Source organism: Excalfactoria chinensis, chromosome Z (assembly GCF_039878825.1).
Source record: "Excalfactoria chinensis isolate bCotChi1 chromosome Z, bCotChi1.hap2, whole genome shotgun sequence".
NCBI classification, from domain to species: domain Eukaryota; kingdom Metazoa; phylum Chordata; class Aves; order Galliformes; family Phasianidae; genus Excalfactoria; species Excalfactoria chinensis.
Window position 1 is genome coordinate 370,172 of NC_092857.1, and position 20,820 is coordinate 390,991.

At 44.5% G+C, this 20,820-nt stretch overlaps 1 protein-coding gene across 1 annotated transcript in view; it reads left to right on the top strand.

Moving 5' to 3' along the window:
* Positions 1 to 2,217: 2,217 nt before the first annotated feature.
* ATP8B1 (ATPase phospholipid transporting 8B1) overlaps positions 2,218 to 20,820 on the top strand; it is a 33,188-nt gene continuing 14,585 nt past the window's right edge. The window contains exons 1-14 of the mRNA XM_072359612.1: positions 2,218 to 2,262; positions 2,495 to 2,715; positions 10,522 to 10,714; positions 11,467 to 11,564; positions 12,757 to 12,870; positions 13,442 to 13,540; positions 13,629 to 13,690; positions 14,119 to 14,191; positions 14,287 to 14,357; positions 16,547 to 16,629; positions 17,376 to 17,534; positions 17,687 to 17,775; positions 18,501 to 18,691; positions 20,311 to 20,519. Of these exons, the coding sequence (XP_072215713.1) occupies positions 10,534 to 10,714; positions 11,467 to 11,564; positions 12,757 to 12,870; positions 13,442 to 13,540; positions 13,629 to 13,690; positions 14,119 to 14,191; positions 14,287 to 14,357; positions 16,547 to 16,629; positions 17,376 to 17,534; positions 17,687 to 17,775; positions 18,501 to 18,691; positions 20,311 to 20,519 (1,429 nt within the window). The 5' untranslated portion in view covers positions 2,218 to 2,262; positions 2,495 to 2,715; positions 10,522 to 10,533. The remainder of the gene's footprint in view (positions 2,263 to 2,494; positions 2,716 to 10,521; positions 10,715 to 11,466; positions 11,565 to 12,756; positions 12,871 to 13,441; positions 13,541 to 13,628; positions 13,691 to 14,118; positions 14,192 to 14,286; positions 14,358 to 16,546; positions 16,630 to 17,375; positions 17,535 to 17,686; positions 17,776 to 18,500; positions 18,692 to 20,310; positions 20,520 to 20,820) is intronic.

Here is a 20,820-nt window from a genome sequence, read left to right on the forward strand (position 1 = left end):
AGCAGAAAGCAGAGCAGAATGTAGCAGAGCAACTTTCAGTGAAGTTACTGAGGTTTCACGTGTAGAAATAAGGTCAAATTAAAAATAAAGTTTCATTTAAGTAAATAAAAAATAATAATTAAAATTAAAGAAGCTGTGCTGGTTTAGGGATAAACTATGACAAAAGCACATATTTACCTTGCTGTGCTCAGCACCGGAGTCAAAAATAGAAAGCATTATTGAAGAAAGAGCATGTTAAACACTGAAGTGTTTGACTGATGTCACATTTCCCATCATTACTTTGAGAGCTACTGTTTTCCTTCTGTTTGATCAGATGTTGTTGTTTAACCCGGCAGGAAGCCAATCGCCACGCAGTCATTTGCTCACTCCCCCTCTGCTTCTCATTGGTATGGGGAAGAGATTTGGGAAAACAAAGTAGAACTTGTGGGTTGAGCTAGGACAGTTTACTAAGCTAAAGGATAACAGCAATGACCATCTATATATATGAATGTATATAACAAGTGATGCACAGGTGCTTACCACCCCCCATCCGATGCCCAGCCAGCCCCCAAGCAGCAGAAGGGAGTGAGATGAATTCCCACCTCCTTCAAAACTCCTTCCAGGTGATGCCATCTGATATGGAACATCCCGCTGGCTAGTTTAACTCAGCTGCCCTGATTCTGTTCCCTCGCAGCAACTTGGGCCCTTTGCTGCAAATGGCCGCAGCTTAGCAGGCAGTTGTAAGCATTGGTGTGTTATCAGCAGCGTTTTTCTCCTAGAACCAAAGCATCGCATCACACCGGACACTGTGAGGAAAACAATTCAGTCCCAGCTGGAACTCAGACATCAGATCAGGAAGCACATCTTTATTTCCCCTGCCATAAATGGCATTACCGGTGAATGAAAGTGCATGCAGAAGCCTTGTGCTTGTTTTTTTTTTAAATATTTCTTTATTCCTTAGGAATATTCAGTGACCATTTTGCTCTAAGGGGGGGCTACATAATACATCTGAAAAATCCTTTTTAATGGCACTACGTTTCACACTCCTTGCCTCTCATCAACACCATCCTTCTTCTTCGCAACACCAAATGCAGTGAATACTTGGAAGAGGCACTAAAACTCCCCGGGTTGGGTGCCTCTCAGTGGACAACCAATGCTTCTTATTTATCCATACTAATTCCATACAGGGAATGCCTAAGGCTCTGATGACCCTGCATGCCCCTGGTTAGGTGTAACCATCACCCCGAAAGACGCCCATCATTTTGCCATCCACACACATCAAGGCATTTTGCACTTGCCGTCGCACAGCTGCCAGTTTGCCTTGTGCACACCGAGGCTCTCACTGCACAGGTTAAGCTGGAAGAATCATAGAATGGTTTGGGTTGGAAGGGACCTTTAAGATCATCCAGTCCCAACCCCTGCTGTAGGCAGGGACACCTCCCACCACACCAGGCTGCCCAGAGCCACATCCAGCCTGGCCTTGAATGCCTGCAGGGATGGGGCATCCACAGCCTCCTTGGGCAACCTGTTCAGTGCGTCACCACCCTCTGGGGGAAAAACTTCCTCCTGATATCCAACCTGAACCTCCCGTCTCCGTTTAAAACCATTCCCCCTTGTCCTATCGCTGCCCACCCTCACAAACAGCCGTTCCCTCTCCTGTCTATATGCTCCCTTCAAGCACTGGAAGGCCGCAATGAGGTCTCCCTGCAGCCTTCTCTTACTCCAAGCTAAACCAGCCTAGATCCCTCAACCTCCCTTCATGGGAGAGCTGCTCCAGCCCTCTGACCATCTTAGCTCCACACAATCCTGTGCCTTAAAGGCACCCAGGGGGTTACCCCACTTCACCCAGGTCCACCAGCACTACAGCGGGGCAGCAGAGCTGCTCTCCCCCGATCCGCCGTGTGACCGCTCTCCGGAGCCAGGCCCCGCTCGGTCTGCTGCAGCACTCCCCGGGCCCTTGGGGTGCCTCGATCCCCAGCTCTGCACTCCCGTCACCTTCTCCGGGCGCAAAGCCGAGGCACAGATCCGGGGCTCGGACCTTTCCGAGGCGCTCTCGCGGGGCCCGGCTTCCCCCCTCGCGGAGGCGGCCCCGAGGCCGGGCGGGCGGCGGTGGGGCAGTGCCGTGCCGAGCCCGGGGCCGGGCCTGGGGCTGCCGCCGACGCGGCGCCTCCCCCCGCACGGAACCCGTCCGGCCGGTCTGGCAGCGGGAGGGCAGCGGGCGGAGCAGCGGCCGTCGGGGACGAGCGGGCGCTGAGCGGGCGGGGTGCCGGGAGCCGGGCACAGGTACTGCGGGCCGGCCGTGCCGAAACGCGGGGTTGGGGCTGTGGGCCGTGGCGTCGTGCCCGGCAGCCGACGCGAGGCGTTGGGTGCTTTGCTCGTCGTGCGTTGCGGGTGAGGTGTGCGGGACCGGGCCTGAGGTGGGGGCAGCAGGGAGGGAAAGTGGAGCTCGGGAGTTGCACCGCGAGGCTTGGGGAAACGTTTCGTTGTGTTTGTTTGTTTGTTTGTTGTCCTTCAGAACACCGTCCCCAGAGCCTGAAGGCTGCGTTTGTTGTTCTGCCGTTTAAAAACCTGAATGTCTGCCCTTGCTCGCCCAGGAACGCCGTGTGGGGCGATGCAGAGCTGTGTCCCGAAGCCGAAGGTCGACCTCGCTGCGGTGCCCGCGCTCTGAGGCTGTGGACCAAGGGAAGGAAGAAGGAAGAGTGGGTGCTGCGGGGCCCCGCTGCCTGCACCACACCCGTGAGTTGGTTTCTTTCCTCGTGTGTGTTCTTGAGGAAGATAGCCTTAGTGGTTGTGGGGTAGTTACTCGTTACTTCGTGTTTGTTTAGCCTTTAGGGCAGTTACAGGAGTCCATGTTAAGAAACTGTCACAGTTCTGTAGCAGAGCGCTGGAGGTTACTTGTGAGGCTGCTGGAAGATGGAAAAAGCTTCTGACAGACATAAATCTACATCTCAGCCCTACTGCCTGCTGCTTCGTTTCATAGCATCCCTCCTCTGAAGGCCCACGTACAGCCGTGCTAAAAGGGCTGGCTAAGAAAGTGTCCCTCCACCAAGCGAATGCTCTCAGCGGAGAGACTCTGAAACTGAGGCCACATTTGGTGCCCCTGGCAGTGACCTTGCTGCCTTCGCTCAGTGAGTGGCAGGCGGTAGGTGCAGCAGCTGCAGGGAGCCCAAGGGCTGGGCATGTTGGTGGGGCTGGTAACAAGCCTCATTGCCCATGTGTTCCCTAGCTCTGTATAACTGGGTGGTTTAGTTCCGTGCTTAAGGTGTCCTTTAAAGCTTAGATTTGCTCTCAGTTTTTGCTTGGATCTGTTTGGTTTTATTATTTAATTTTCTTAATTTGGCTTCCTTTTCTGAGACTGATTCAGGTGTCAAGGGTGTTTGGTCTGTGTCTTTCTCCAGCGGTCTCTTCACTGATGTTACTGAAGTTCACCTCTGTGTACGGTTCCTTCTGCATCTGTCCCAAACCTGTGTTTGTCCCTTCGTTAATCTGTAGGTGATGCAAAGCAGTGCCTTGTAACTTGTTCACTCACAGCCTGTGAATATTCCAGTCCCTTGGCTTGCAATTTGTGATGTTGAATTCAGTAAGCCGCTTGCTTGCTTTGCATTGAAGTCCTCTATTTAAATTAGCTAGAATTAATTTTCCATCTTCTTTTGTTTTGTTGTGGCTTTTATTTTGATGCCACTGGTGATCATACTGGGCTTGACTGTAATGCGCTACCTGCACTTAGATATTGGCAGAGGTTTGATTGATTTTGTTTTCATTATGAGGGGTTTTGATGTTCTTCCCTGGCAGTTTCCTTTACCTGGCCTCTGCTAAATGAGGTGCTTTGTTTAGATGTAATTGAATGCAGGATATTAGCCAAGAGCTTCTGAAACCCAACCCTGGCTCCGTCTGTGACTTACCACGTGGCCCTGGGCAAATCTCTTACCCTCTGTGACCTGTGCTTGTTGGGGTAAAGGATGTGGTTCCTGCCTTGTCCGCTGGAGACTGATGGTTCAAGAGCCCTCAGCCCCATTTGCAAATACCCAGTGACAGTGCACTGCTTCTGCATCTCTACTTCTGACAAGCTCACAAAGTTATTCCTTGGCTTCCAGTGGTCTGCTTAGAGCTGTCTTTTGTTTGTTTGTTTGTTTGTTTGTTCTTGTATGTTCCGAGATGAAATATAAGAAATACGTATTTTAATCTCACCAGCAGAGCCAGACAGCTTGGGCAAAGAAATCTGTGGATGCCTTTGTCTATAGGCCGGTGTAGTGATGCACAGGAAGGTATAAGGAAGAGGTGCGGAAGGATGAGCACTGCAGAGAAAGCAGTGGAAGCAAATCCAAGGGTAGTGCCAGGACAGTTGCTGGAGTGTCTTTCTGAGGGCAAGAAGAGGAGATAACATGAAGGGCTTGGAGGTCCAATCAGAAATGGTGCTTTTTTGTCCGTCTGCTCCCTCAGGCCGTGCTGCCTGTGGGAACGAGCAGCCCAGGAGAGAGTCTCCAGCTTTAGTGCGGATGGGAAAGGTGCAGTAGCTGCGATCTGCAACCGTGTAGCAGGAAGTAACCTCTGCAGTGTAAAACGCCTGATAGTCTTGATGGAGAGGTGGAACACCTGGGAAAATATCTGTTTAAGCTTCCAAAACATCTTCCAATACTGTTCATATGTGCACAAGAATAACTATTTCTTCCTTTGTTAATCTAAACCAAGTAGTTTTATACCATGAGCCATGGGAGGAAGTCTAATAATCTCTGTAAAATGCAGGTGGAAACCCCTGCAGAGCACTCTTAAGGCTACAGCTTGAACAAAGGTTGCCTCCTTTATTATTATTAGCAAAGATAAGTTGTCTTGACTTGGACTTTAGGAGAAGGAAAGTCTATATCTGTTAATGAGAAATCCTAGTGCAGATAGTGGGTAAAATTAGTGTCTTGTTTCTATAAGTGCCTCATCTTCAGCCATCACTGCTTGGCCTCGGACAACTGGGACTGCAGGCTGTGGATCTGTCTGCTATCAGCTTCCAGTTTTCAGTAAGTGGCAAATTAATCTCTTCCTTCTGTAGAGTCCTGTTGGCTCGTAACGATAATTAATTTATACTAGAGCATTCTTCCTGTTCATTTTCACACATTCAATAAGTCCTTGACCCATCGCAGATGAAAAAGTTTGGCGAAATACATTTTTGGAAACACCTGTTTTAATGAGTGGTTGCCCTTGGCGACTTGATCCTGGAGCTAAACATTCAAGAGTGGAAGAGAAGGCAGGTGAGGAGAATTCAGTTATTCACTGGATTTTAACCATCTTAAAGTTGTCTTCTTGTGTCAGCTGCCCTGTCACGGATACAGGTAAATCTAGATAATCTGTGACAGTGGGTATCAGTGCTGATGTTACTGCTCGCTGTCAGTGTGCTCATTGTGCAAGGTGCTTCCACTTGTGGTAATGTTTGAGGGAAAAGGAAATAGTCTGCTATTCGGACGAAGTTCTCATTATCTTCTGCACAAGTTGTGGCCACAAATTGCCCAAAATGACTTTTTTTAGGAACGCTTCCTGCGAGATGAAATAGCGTTGTGACTCAGAGCATACATAATTTACGTATAAAAGCAGTGTGCGCGTGTCTGCTTATACATGTGTGTGGGTAAAATCTGGGTCTGGGTGAGTGACAAAAGTAGGTGACGTAACCAAGCTGACTCAAATGAGACACCGCTCACAAAACAGGTTTCCCAAGGTTTCCTCATGTTGCAGTGATCGCCTGATTCTCTGACAGAGCTGCCTTAACCTTTTCAGTTCTGCTGGGCCACGGAGGTGGCCTCAGATTTGTCGGATGTGACGTGTGTTCTGGTGAGCTGGGATCTGTGATGTGGAGGTTTTTCTGCACCACAGGTATTTATTCCCTTAGCCACTTTTAATCACTTGAATTATGATGGGAAGTCTGAGTCACCTCCTGTTAAGCCTGTGTTGGCACTGCCCAACTCCAGCAGGTTTCAAGGTGGCGACTTTTTTCAGTATCACCATGTGTAGAAAGAAGGTGGGAGCTCTGGTAGACCAGCAAGTCTCTTGCTTGTTTCCTGCACTCTGAGGGAGCAGCTTGAAAGTAAGTTCAGCTGTTTTCCCAGCACAGATATCAGCAGTTTTGTTTCCTGAAGCTGTGCTGAGATCTTGTGTGCTCCTGCTAGGTCGGGTGCTGAGGAGCCAATTGCCCGTGATGTCTGGGCAGAGTCTGCTTCTCTACCGTGCCAGGCACCAAGCCCCAGCATTTATGGTAGTCACAGAGAACTCCTGGGCTGACATCAAGGTCGTATACCATATATGATGTGTTCTGAATTGTAAAACGTGTTTGTTTTTTTCTTAATGCAACATTTATTTGATTAACCTTGAGGAGTTGAGGCTTCAGGATTCCAAGTGCATTTGAGAATCTCCAAGTAAACTGAATCCTAGACAAAATTTCTAGGTGTGGAACTTTAAGCTTTTAGTGATCTCCTCACATCCTCCTCAATCTTGTGTGTGTCATAACATACACAGTTAAGATAAATATTGTTAAGATATAGGAAATCAAAGAGAGAAACTCGTCTGCTGAGCCTTCTACTTCCAAACAAGGAAGAACTGATTAGGGTTTGAAGGGTGGGACAGTCTTGCATGCTGCAGCCATTGGACGGTGGAATTTGGAATCCTGACAGGAGGAAGCAAGACAAGTCAAGGAATCGTTAAGGTTGGAAAAGACCTGAAAGATCCCCAAGTCTAACTGTCAATCGTCCCATCCCCACCATGCCCACTGACCGTGTCCCCAGGTGCCACGTCTCCAGGGTTCTTGAGCACCTCCAAGGACAGTGACTCGGTGACTTCCCTGAGCAGCCCATAACGGCGCCTCACCACTCAAGTCCACGGCCCTGGACTTTAGGAGAACAAGGATTTGTTTGGAAGTGTTCCATGGGGCACAGTCCTGGAGAGGAGAGCTCAGGTTTGTTGTCTGGTTTCCAGGGATCTCCCAGAGCAGGAGCAGTCTATCTTGGTGAGCAGTAAGTCAAAGTAAGTCAAAGTAAGTGTGGATGGGATGCTCATAGATCAACAAGGAACTGCTGCCAAAATTCAGACACAAGAAGGACACACAAAGAAGATGAAAACAGAAACAGGTGACGTGGGAAGAATAATAGAGATACTGTTATTTGAGCATTCTCATAAGTGGTTGGGAAGGCCAAGTGGAGACTGCCTCAGATGAAAAGAACCATGCCTCCAGTCACAGGTGAATTAAAATGGTTATGTAAACTATTGAGGCTGCCTTTCTCCAAAGCATTTCAAAACAGAACTCTACCAACATTCCAGTATTCCATGAGGATACACAAAGACGTTGGTGCATTTCAGAGCAATGACTGATTGTTAGTTCTGATTGGGAAATATCATTCCTTCCGTATGTGTCATTTTGGGGATATGCAGTTGTTTTGGTGTAGTAATTCCCTGAAGTAAGCCCAGCTGCTCTGTATGGAGTAGATACACAGATAGATGGCCTTGTGGCTGGAGGCCTTGAGCTCATTCAGTTGATGCTTAGAAGAGCTTAAAGTGGTGGTTATGTCCTTGTCTCATTTGTGCTGTTCCACACTCTTTTAGTAAATACTCTTCCTTACAATGTCATTAAGGAGGTTGTTCGTAAGATACTCTCTGAGTGTTCGAAAACTTGTTAAGTCTAAAATTTCCTACCTATTTTGAGCAGTATGTCATCTGTCTCACCTTTTGGAAGCAAATCTAGTTTTGTTATTAGCCCGTTACCTAGCAGAAGCTCTTCTTACGGGTAGATTAGTTCATCAATATATTTTTAATGAAGGATGATACTCTATTAAAGCATTTGGCTGGAATCCCTGAAGTGAGGATAGAAATGCAATATCCTGCCATTGAAAGACTGCAGTTCTCACTGCTGCTTTGTGAGAGCTAAATGGTGAGCTGCCGGAGGATTAACCAGACCCATGCTGTCCCTTAGCAGAGTCATAGAATTCTCAACACTGGAAAAGATCTCTCAGATCACCTAAGATCCAACCCCATCCCACTTCCCCATGTCCACTAAACCATGTACCCAGTTGCCATATCAACACATACATGCTGTGATGGGCCCTTCTCTGCTGGCAGGGAGCCCCTGGCAGTTCAGTTCGAAGATGCAAAAGGAAGGCAATTCGTTTCAGTTTTCATCAGACCCTCATGCTGGTAGCTTCATGGGCTATTTTAGGTGTTTCCATTCAGCTGTGCATCTATAAAAGAAAAGAAAAGAAATGTGGTGATTTGGGTTTACTTTGACATCTAACTCTCTTCATGGTTACTTAGTGAATAAATCAGTTGAGTAAAGACAGACTGAATAGGCTGACGGCTGACTCTGTGTGTCAGGTTTGTGAACTTATTTTGCCTTAGCTTGAAAGCGGTTCAAAGATCCAGTGGTGCTTTTAGTTCCAAGGGACACACATGTAAGTATTTTCAGCTGTTCTCCGTGTTCTGTTCCACACACAAGGTGTTATATTGCATTGTCTGTGACTGCTTCTTTGCAGGTCTTAACGAGGAGCAGACTGTGGTTGCTCAGTCTAAGGAGACTGAGGGTAGACCTCATTGCTCTCCAGCTCCCTGAAAGGAGGTTGTAGTGATTTGGGGGGCCAGTCTCTGCCCCCAGATAATGACAATAGGATGAAAGTTGAAGCCTCAGGTTGTACCAGGGGAGGTTCAGGTTGGATATTGGGAAAAAATGTCTTCTCCATAGTGGTCAGGCACTGGCACAGGGTGAAGTGGTGGAATCATCATCTCCGGAGGCATTCCAGAACCATGGATTAGGGTCAGGTGCTTGGGGACACGGTTAGTGTGCATGGTGGAGATGGGCTTGCACTTGGACCTGATGATCACGGAGGCTTTTTCCAACCCTAGTGTTTCTGTGGTTCTTGTAGCTGTGTGTATTTGTTATGTGTATTTCAAGGAGGAAATCAGGTTGAGCATTGTGTTAATCTTGAAACCCAGGGCACATTGGTGTCACTGTGGGCCTGGCCCCATAGGAACATCATGCTGCTGCTCCTGGGCGGAGTGCTGGTGCTGCACCTTGTTCAGATGGAACGCTGTTATTTTGTACCAGCTCACTGCTCCATGCAGGTCCTGCTTCCTCCTCAACCGATGGATTTCTTTTCACACTTCTTTAGTTCACTGTTCAGAGCTGGGCTTTGCTAACTGGGGCAGCTAGTGGAAAAAGGGTTAAAAGGGGAGGGAGGGGGGAAGGAAGGGAAGGGGGAGCTGAAAAGAAATGAGTAAAAAGAGGAGAAATAAACCAGGATATAACAATGAGGTAGTGAAGTGCGTGAATTTGAGCTTGAATCTCCTGCATCTCTCATGAGTTCTGTAACTCTGAGAGTATTCAGAAGAAACCATAAAAGTTTCAGGTTGCATGTCCCACGTGTTGGTGACCAGCTGTGGTGTCCCAGCTAATGGCACTGGTGAGTGGTTCCTAACAGCCTGAGTGGTTTTTTAAGAAGCTATATCAAACTGTACATTCTGATCTGATGCCTGTGGGCTTTGTTTTAATTTTAAGCATTCAGTTGTGTGCTGCTGCTCAGAAGTGGATCATGCTTTGGGCTGCCAGCCCACGGTCATGTCATTTGAGCAGCATATTAAGTGCTCATTTAATATTTATGTCACTCATAAGAGATATTAAGGAAGGAAGGCAGTTCTGCTCTGCAAAAATGGAAACCAAAGGGGTTACCAGCAGGGTTTAGTGTCAGCCCCAGTGATTGTTGTTGGCTGGCTCTGCTGACAGCAGCGTGGAGATAGGGTGACACAGCCTTGCATATGCTGAGCTAACACTGAGCTGCAGGGACCCAGGTGAGGCTGACTGGGGCTGGCAGGCTTTCTGGGCTCCAGGAGGCAGCCCCTTCTTCTCCTTAGAGTTTCAAATCAGATCAGAGCCTTTTCAGAACTGTTGATCTTCCAAGACAAGTAACTGAAGCTTCAGTTCAACAAGTTTGGAAATTGCGTGTCGAGAAATGAGTAATATGTACTCATCAGGGCAATCTGAGCTATGGTACCAGGTCAATCATTAGAATGCCAGGACACTAAGTGAAGCAATGAATGGGCCAACAGTCAGTGTAGACCTCCTAGAAACTGTGCAGGTGGCTGTTTGTGGGGGGATGCAGGGTAGAGTTACAAAGGAGGGATGGGTTCAGTTTACAGACAATTTGTTGGATGCTGTCAGCTGCAGCAAGAAGCTGAAGGTGTAGTTGTGGTCTCAGTGACCAAAAAGAGGCTAGGGCCCAGCTCCTGCAACCCGTCTGGTCCTGATGCTGCTGCAGATGTGGGTGGTATGGATACTGAGAGCTGGATGTTCCCAGGCTTGCTTGTTTCTGCATCCCATTAAAGATGTCCTGCATCGTGACTGTAGGGTCTTCCTTGGTCTGCCGCGTGTGTGTAATTAAGTATGGCACAGTTCTGTGCTCTCAGCTGCTCCAGGGGAACTGGCTTCAAATTTGTTTTCTCTAGGCATTATTGACAAACTTTTGGAGTTGTGTTTTCCAGTACCTGCTTTGTTAGCTCTGCTTCTAAACCTTTGCTAAATGCCTGCAGGGCACTAGCAGCATGAGTTCGGAACGGGACTCGGAGACCACCTTTGATGAGGATTCCCAACCTAATGATGAGGTGGTGCCATACAGTGATGATGACACGGAGGATGAGCTCGACAGCCAGCAGCCTGCTGTTGAACCAGAGCAAAATCGAGTCAACAAGGACACTGAGGAGAACCAAGAGCCACTGAAAAAAGGTACTACAGTGATGCCTTGGGTAGCTAAAGGTCCTGAAGCTGGAGGCTAAGTCACGTGTGGGTCCATTTTCTCTTTGTACTTTCTGAGTTAGATAGGATTTGGACTGGCTTAGAATCACAGAATGGCTTGGGCTGAAAGGGACCTTAAAGGCCTTATAGTTCCAAAGATCATCTTGCTTATCCAGGTGTGTAGAGTAGTGATTGGTGGCAATTCAGTCTAATAAATATCTGTATGAAAATCAGCTTAATTCCAGTCTGCATCTAGAATTCTGTGCCACTACCTGGTGCATAATGGTAATGATCTGCTTTGTAACCTCATGTTAATTAAGGTAGATCCTAGAAGTATGTAGCCTGTGGGCCAAAAGCTGCTTGAACAGAGCTTTACTTACTTGCCTTCTCCATTACCTGAAAATTGGAACCAGCATAACACAGATATTTTGTTGTTGGTTTTCATAGCTTGACTGAACGTTTCTCTCTGCTTTCAGTTTCCCTAGAGCTTCCAAATTGTTTTTTGACGTCTTCCTACTTCTTACTATTTTTAATTTACTGGTCTTTACTAACAAATAAATAAATTAATCTGGAAATATCTTGAACCTTTTATTAGACAGTATATTATGAAAAGCCAGTTCCAGTCTTGTTTCAATTGAAAGTACCTTAAAAAGATGGCATTTGAAAGAGCCTGACACTGGTAGAATGGCTTCTTCGTGTTTGTAACAGTCAAATATTGACCCATATTTACCTTTTTCTTCCAGACTGCAGCTGGCAAGTTAAAGCAAATGATCATCACTTCCATGAACAGCCCCAGTTTAAGAGAAAAATATTTCTGTGCTTCAAAAAAAGCAAATATGCTGTAAGTTTTCTGTGTCTCAATTGCATGGTTGTAGGACTTGTCAGGGTGAATGCTTTCTTGATTTCATTAAGATCTTTTCAAACATTTTTGACTGGTGTAAAAGCCACCATTAATGCTCTGTCATGATTTCTGGTAAAGGCAGGGAAATGTAATTGGTTTGAGCTCGTGAATAGAAAATTTAAGTACCAAGAGACTTGCTTGAAGTGAAGTAAAGAATTAAAAGCAAGATATCCTCACTCCAGATTCTGAGTTCTATCTGCTGAACTGCAGCTGTTGCAAACACCCAGAAAGGTGCCTCCTTTCATCAAAGAAGGCTGTGTGTAGGATTAAGCAATATCCTAGTAAAGCTTGACTGGAGCAGTCTTAAAAGTAGACAGTAGGGAATATCAATTATTTAAACAGTTTTATTGCAAATACACCTAATTAGGATTAAGGATTCTTTTTAATTCAAAGTATTAAGTTTGCGGTGCTGGTTGTGGGTGACACAAAATTTTACTTTGGGGTTAACATGTCAATTGTATGCCATTATTGGCCTGTGTGATTTCCTTGTGTCTGCTGAGATACCTGCCTTGCAGACCACATGTTATTTAATGCATGATTGTGAATATTTAACACTAAAATTTCTGCAGCTGTAGCCATTATTCAAATAGAAGTCTTTTATGCCTGTCTTGGTAGGGACCACTGGTGAAGGTTAGCTTGAGCAAGTCTCCTCCTGAAGTCTGATTCAAAGACTTGTGTCTGTATGTATTCTTTGCAGATAGACATCTGACACCAATTGTATCCCTAATAGTCATGCTGCGTATATAGCAAATAATGCTTGTATGCCTTACAGAGAAATTAGAACAGAATGGGGAGGGCACTGAAGTTGCCCCCCTGCACCGTGCTCCTGTAGGAGCTACCTGGGATAGGCTGCGTCCTTCCTTTACCATGTGGCCGTGTGATGTCCCTGGTGATACGAAGCCAGATATGAAGTCTGTGATGCTTTTTGGCTGTGTTAATGTCAGTGAAATAGACTATTCTTTCATGTTTCATTATGATGGTGACCCATGTGAAACTGTTGAAGAAAGCTGCAAGCCTAACAAAGTTTATAGGAAAGATTTCACTGGTAAAACAGTTTACTTAAAATATGATCTGCACATTTGTAAAGTGAGAACAATCTTATGTTTTGAATGACGTTTGATTTGTTCAACAGGGAAACGCAATTAAGACATACAAGTACAACCTTGTCACTTTTTTACCACTGAATCTGTTTGAACAGTTTAAAAGAGCAGCCAACTCCTATTTCCTGGTACTCCTCATTTTGCAGGTAAGGCATGGTTTATAAACAGAGAATATGAATTGCAAAGTAAGTTTGAGGTAGTGATCTAGCGAGCTGAATAACACTTCTGACACAATTCATTGCTGAATTCATTGCTGTCCTTTTTGGAATTTGCGTGATACACCATGAGGGACCATATCTGAACAATTATAGATACTAAGAGAATCTTAACAGAAATCCAGATCACTCTACCCTTGTTTTGTATTACCTTAGGCTAGCTAGTTGCAGAGTTCATTAATTTTGTGAGGAAAAGCTGTTTCTTTTGCCTGTTACTCTGAAAAAACGTGATGACTTCCCTGTCCCATTCATAAGTCAGAAGCTCCAAGAGAAAATATGAGCAATTACAGTTGTTAAAGAGAAGCCAATGTTGAGGCAGGACAGCATGGCCAAGCTCTTCTAGTAGAGGGTTTGTTTTTTTTCATCTTCATAACCTGATTTAAAATTCTCTCTCTGATGTGTTGGTTTTCCTTGTGATGTTATATCTTGTCTGCTACTTAATGTCTCTGAACTGAGCCTGATGATTGTCCTGTACTGAGCTGATTCTGTTTGTCTCTGATAGGCGATTCCCCAGATAAGCACTCTATCATGGTACACAACGCTGGTGCCCTTACTCTTGGTGCTGGGAATAACGGCAGCCAAAGATCTGGTGGATGACATAGTAAGAAACACGTTCTGTAGGTACGGAAAGCAAAACAAAACAGTTGTTTCTTGCAGTTGGGAGTACATTCTCTTCTCCTGCTTTTCAGGTTCGCCACAGGATGGACAATGAGGTTAATAACAGAACATGTGAAGTCATCAGGGAAGGAAGGTTTGTGGTTTTCTTCTTAACTTAGTAACTGATGTTTGTTGCTTTGTTACGTAAACCACACATGGCAGAGAAGGTTCAGCTTTTTGTTCTCTACTGTTCCATACGTCTGTGTGAAAACCTAATTGGAAACAGAAGGGAATTGCCAAAAGGAGTCATTTAAACTTAGTTCTGTATCTCTCAGTCTGTACTGAGAACAGCTTCCTTGGAGAAGTGGGCAGAAACTCGTACATGCGGGAACAGGGAGGAAAGGAGATAAGCTTTCTTCTAAGTTTTAGACTCCCATCTAAATTACTGTTTCCAAAAACAAGAGAAATCTTAACCAAGATGTGGTGTTTTCATACTACAGAAAGCTTAATATTCCATGATTTGTAGAGTGGATACTGTTCTAGATGAAATAATAATAATCGTTGAACTATTTTTGGTACTAGGTTCAAAAACACAAAATGGAAAGATATTAAAGTTGGTGATATAATTCGTCTGAAGAAGAATACTTTCGTTCCTGTAAGTGCTTTAGATACATTTGTTTTGTATTCCTACAAAATTCTGTACAGATCTTGACTTGGATTTATTTGCTGCTTATTTATTTGTTTTACTAGGCTGATATTTTGCTGCTATCCAGCTCAGAACCAAACAGTCTCTGCTACGTAGAGACAGCTGAACTAGATGGGTAAGAATGTGCATAAAGGTTTTGTAAACTTATTTTTGGCTGACTGCTAAAAGAGCAATAAGTGTATATTTCAGAAATGAGGCAATTAAATTAATACAATTATTTTTGAGGTAAGGTTGCAATTAATTGCTTTGTCTTCATGGATAATGTCAGTTCCAAAGTTCCTGTGCCACGAAGCAATGATAAACCAAATGGCAAACAACTGATAATAGAGGATGGCCCAGTCAGGGACCACCTGTACGAGTTATCCCTGACAAGCCCAATGGGATTCATCTGGGGGTGGTAAGAGTCGTCTGGCATCATTGCTAAGCCACTGTCAGCCTTCTTCAAAAGGTCACAGAGACAAGGGAAATTCCCAAGGTGTGGAATACAGCAAGGATCACACCCTCCTACCAGAAAGAGCCAAAAGGACATGAAGGAAGCTATGGACCAGTCTGCCTCACCTCATTTCCTGGAATATCTGTGGAACGGAAGAGCTCACGGGAGCTACTTACAGGCATGTGAAAGACAAGAATTTGAGAGGAGAAAGCCGAGGATTAACACTGTGCTTGACCAGCCTGATTATTGCTTCCTTCTCGAAATATCTTCTGCATTTGATATGGGGCCCGTTTCATAGCTGAAGATGTCATTCACCTTGATTTTATGAGAGCATTTGATAAGATATGCTTATTGACAAGCTGCTAATCTGAGAACTGGACAGACAGACGAGAAGTCCAGGGGACAGGAATAGGGAAACTAGCTGAACTGCTGAGAGCAAAGGTGGCTGTGAAGTCCTGCAGGTGAACTGTTGAGAGCAAAGGTGGCTGTGAAGTCCTGCAGGTGAACTGCTGAGAGCAAAGGTGGCTATGAAGTCCTGCAGGTGAGCTGTTGAGAGCAAAGGTGGCTATGAAGTCCTGTGCCTGGAGTGGGGTAATCCCAGGCAGCAGTACAAACCAGGATCTTACTGACAGGGGTGCAGCTCTGTGAAACAGGACCTGGGGGTTCTCGTGGACAGCAAGCCTTTAGTGCACCCTTGGAGCAGCAGGCTCTGGCAGGCTGAGTATAACCAACCAACCAAGGGATTAAATGATTCCATAGTACCTGACACTTATTAGCCACACCAGGAAGAATGTTCAGTGCTTGAATCAAACAGTTGGGGAGCATGAAAAAGTGGTGAGGGTCCATTGGAGTGCCACTAGTTTGGCTGAAAGATTGGTGAGCATGGTATGCTGAGAAAAGGTGCAGGAGGAGAGAAGTATGATTTAATAACCATCTTCTAGTATCTCACAGTTGCAGTGAAGATCCTGTGTTCCCAAGGATGCATGCTGACAGCCCAAGGAGCAATGAATGCAAGAGAATTCAGGGGGAATTCTGCCTGGATTTAAATAAGAATTGGTTATTCTCATGATGAAGGCTTTTCACCATCGGAGTAATCAAGATTTAGGTTGATGGGATCCTGCATAACTTTGTCTGAGGTCTGGCTGCTGGCAGGAGCCTGGACTATCTATTGCCAGAGATCTCCTGCAACCTGCTCTCTTCTGTTTTTCTAATCACGTCTTATTGCCTGCCAGAGTGAGAAAATTAAATTAACCAACAACAAAAGTCCAAATAAGCAAACAGTTTTCTATGGAAGTTTTTTCATTGGAGCTGCTTAAACAGAGTAAACCTTACTGCTTCTCTCATGTTGCTTCGCAAATGTTGCTTATTCTGTGTTGTCAGAAAAGCTAGTATTGATTTTTTATTTTTTGAGAAAGGTCTGTGATGGTAGAGACTTCACCTAATGAGATGATGTTAATTTTGCTTTCACAGTCAACTTTTAGTGATCTCGTAAGCAGTAATTTATAGCACCATGCAAAATGTTTTCTCTCAATTGGAGCTTTTAACGAAGTCAGTTATTAAATGCTGCTTTGAACAAACTATTAATTGCATTTGATTACTGCTGTAGTACAACAGTGTTTCTGAGAAACCTCACTTTTGTGAATGAGAGGAGGTAAGGGTGTGTTACAGTGTCTGATCTTGTAGGTGAGGAAAAGCAGCCAGTATAAGAGCTGGTTGTGTTGCTCATGAGTGTTTCATGTCCATGGAAATGCATAGCATTGCTTGTTCCTTCCAAGTGGGAGGCTGTTGTCTGTTGTGCACTGATTCACTTAATTTGATGTTGACCAAATGTTTTTCCTTAATACAACGTGCTTTTTATCCTTTATTTTCAGTGAGACAAACTTAAAATTTAAAATGGCCCTGGAGGTAACAGACAGGTATCTTCAAGAGGAGAATGCGATGGCAAACTTCAATGGTTTGTACAGTTACATTTTTATTATTACATCTATTCAGATGTTGATCAAATAGTTTACAGTCCATGTAAATACAGCCGGGTGTGGACTGAACCATTAGTACTGGTGCTTGTGACTCTGGAGTTAGCATTGGCAGATTGCACAAGGAAGTTGTGAGGCTGAGCAAAATACAATCTATCTGAAGATAAGACCTGGGGCTTGAATGAGCTATGACACATTGACCTTTCACTAGCATTTGCATGTGTTTTTCTGTGGGGGAAAAAAAAAAGAAAAGAAAAAAATCCAAGTTTGCTATTGGAGTTGTATCTGGAAAGGTTTCTGTTCATTTACTTAGTCTTCGTAAGTCTGTTGTTTATTTATTTATTATGTTTTGATGATAGTAAGCACAACACGAACCAAAATTCTAGGGTGAGCTTAATGTGGGAGTGGAACTATCAGGTGATGAATCAGAGACAGTGGGAACAGGGCAAGTTCTAATAGTAGAAGTGAAATGTCACTGTTTGTAGCCAAAAACATTTGCAGATATCTGAACAAGTAGCAGAAGCTTGTCTTACTCTGCAGGATCATTGCTGGGAAGTCTTCAGTAGCAAAAGGAGCTGAGTGCTGTGTTCATCCTGGAGTTTAAGATCCAGAGAGGGCTTCACTCTTGCAGTTAGACTGTTGTTAACATTTGGGAAATATTAAAAGAAAACGTGGATGAGAGGTTTGGTGGTAAATGCTGTGAATTAAACACATTCTCAAAATTTAGGTCTGATTGAATGTGAAGAACCTAATAACCGACTGGATAAGTTCACAGGAACGTTATTCTGGAAAAACAGGAGCTATGCATTGGATGCTGATAAGATCTTGTTACGTGGATGTAAAATTAGGAATACAGATTTCTGCCATGGAGTTGTCGTATTTGCAGGTATGTGTGAAATTAATATGTGTAACATTTGGTCCTTGAAGGAGTGCTCCAGGAGGAAAGCTGTGCCTTTCTCTTATAATCTTTGACTATTCCCACTTTGTAAGAATTGTGCTTGTTTTGTTAAATCTTTCCCTTTTTTTCTTTTTGTTTAGGTGCTGATACAAAAATAATGAAAAACAGCGGAAAGACAAAATTTAAAAGGACAAAAATTGACTCCCTTATGAATTACATGGTTTATACTGTAAGCCTTTTTCTTTAAAATTCAGAAGTTTGAGTTCATTTTTAAGTCAACAGAGTGCATGCAGACTTACAAAGCTAATTTTTTTTTTCTTCTGATATAAAAAGTGTACATTTACTTTGTTTTGAGTTGGGATGAAGTAGAGGGAGGAATCTAGCAGTGTATCTCACTCTTGCTGGAATCTGTGGCCCTAAAATGGAGATAGAAGGTAGCCTGCACAGTGCAGAAATGTACTTCAAAACCATAGCTGCCGGTGCTTCTGTCTGCACTGAACAGCTGGGTAGAGCCTTGAGGACCCAGGTCCTGGTCCCAAGGTCTTTGCAGCACCTGTGCTTCTTCTCCTCAAAGCCTGTATGAGGAACGCCTCTGTCCCCCAGCCCGTGCTTTAATCAGCAAAATGATTCCCTGGGATATGGGGAAGAGGTAAAGTGAGCTTTGCAGCTGGCAGCTGCTGGCACTTAGCTCAGCACTAAGACAGCCCTGCTCGGTGTGTGTTCACGTGCCCTACTTGCTGCTTAAGCAAATGTCAAAACGTGAAAACTGCTCGGGGAACAGACATAAACTAGAACCCAGATTACCTGAAGAATCTATTTTGTGGGAAAGGTTCGCTCGCCTTCTCTTTATTTATTGCACATGTAATATTTTGGTTTGAACGTGGAGATGTGGGAATTAAATCTAGCGAATATTATTGAGGTGTCATGTCATACGCCTCTCTGTATGCCCTGTAGATTTTTGTTGTCCTCATCCTGCTTTCGGCTGGCCTCGCCATCGGGCACACCTACTGGGAGCAGCAGATCGGCAACTCATCTTGGTACCTCTACGATGCACAGGACTACAGTCCTCCGTACCGTGGCTTCCTTAACTTCTGGGGCTATATCATTGTTCTGAACACCATGGTTCCCATTTCTCTCTATGTAAGGTAGGTCAACACCCCTCAATAGCTGGACTGTTGATAGGATTCAGTTACTAAACTTCAGAATTGTATCAGAAAGAAGTTCTTTACTCAGGGGTTGGTGAGGCACTGGCACAGGTTACCCAGAGAAGCTGTGGATGCTCCTTTCCTGGAGGCATTTGGGGCTGAGTTGGATGGGGCCCTGGGCAGCCTGGTCTAGTGGCTGGCAACCAACCTATATTATTGGGGTTGGAACTAGATGATTTTCTATTAATGCTTGAACTGTCAGCAAACAAGGTTGATTTTCCATGGTGGTGACAGAAGGGAGTTTCACATTGGTTGGGAATACGTGCTGATACACTATCCTACTGAAAAGATGATATGGTCTGTACACTGGGATTCTAGGAGGTGTTTTGTTCTGTAACATTTTCATAAGGAATCACCCAAATCCCTCTGACACAGAATTCAAAGATATCGAGCTTTTCTTATGTTGTTAAGCTTATATGTTCTTTACAATTTGACTAAGGAAAAAACTTTCTCAAGCAGTGATCTGTGACAATATAGGAGACTTATCTTTCTACTATTTGAATTCTTAATCTGATTCTACAGTCTTGCAGTGCATGATGGAAGCTACTTTTGCAATCAAACAAAAAAAACCATATATTTATTCTTCAAAAGAAAAGCCTTAATGCTCGTCATCATAGAATCATGGAGCGGTTTGTGTTGGAAGGGACACTAGAGATCACCTCGTCCTCACCCATGGCAGGGGGTTGGAACACCTTCCACTCGGCCAGGCTGTTCAAAGCCCCATCCAGCCTGGCCTTTAAAACTGTACAAAGCTATTTCTGATTTGACAACTGTGATCCCATTCGCATCAGAATTTTCACACAGTTCACAAAAAGTTGGAAACTATTTTTAAGACTATCAAAACAATTTCAGTTTCGAGTGGCTTTCACTTCAGCCTCAAAGCTCCCAGTCACACTTCAGTTTCACAGCTTAAATCCTTCCTAACATAAGGTAGGTCTAAAAAAAAAAGATCATGGTACCACAGTGAACATGAATACAACAGAAAGGAGGTGCTTTTTAATGGTAGTAATAAGAATCAAATTAATCGGGAATTCTACAATGAGTTCCTGTTAGTTGCTTCTAACAAATAGCATGTTAGTATTTGTATTACTTCAAAATCACTACAGTTTAGGTATACGATGCTTTGATATCAGAGTTTAAATGCATTAATAATTTTACCCTTGACAAGCATATCTAGAACATACTTAAAGTCCTTCAGCTTCATACCTCCTCTTCTCCAAATGGTACTTAAAACACTATTCCTTTGTGGGATTTCTGTTAGCCGTAGGAGCAGCAGCGTTGGTATTTTTTGGCTTGATCAGGCCATTGAGGCTTTTCTGCAGTCACTGCAGTGTTGAAGTTGAGCTGCGTGGTCTGACCTTGGTTTGAGTGGCCTGTCTAGGCGTAATGGCACTCTAATGAACTGTTAAAATGGGACTGTTTTGGGTTAAGCTCCTGTGTTATACAGGCAATCCTGAGTCCCTGAATGTACAGACAGAGCCCTCCGGATCTGGTAAAATGTCATTATTTTGAATATAAGTTGCAACGGGCAGTAACAACTTCTGGTTTATTTCATTTAGTGTCGAAGTGATTCGTTTGGGCCAAAGTTATTTTATAAACTGGGATCTGCAAATGTATTACCCCGAGAAGGACACAGCTGCAAAGGCCAGAACCACCACTCTGAACGAGCAGCTGGGGCAGATCCATTATATCTTCTCTGACAAGACAGGAACTCTCACACAGAACATCATGACGTTTAAAAAATGCTGCATAAATGGCCAAAGATACGGTAAGTCTGTGCCGTGACGTTGCAAGCCCCACAGGGAAAACCTGGTTTTGATTTCCATAGCAAGTGCCAAAGTCTTGCAGTACCAAAGGCAGGGTTTGCTGTTGGCATTAGCACTGGGGACTCTGTGTCTGGATGCACAGCTGGGAGTGTCTGTGCCCAGGCACTGTTCTTTGTGCACCTGATGTGTGTCAAGGGCTCCTGACAGCCTGCACAACACAGCTGGCAGCCTCAGGTCAATCATCTGCTATAGGTGTGAAAATGAGTAGGAACTTGAATGCTGGTTTGAAATCAGGTGCATGGT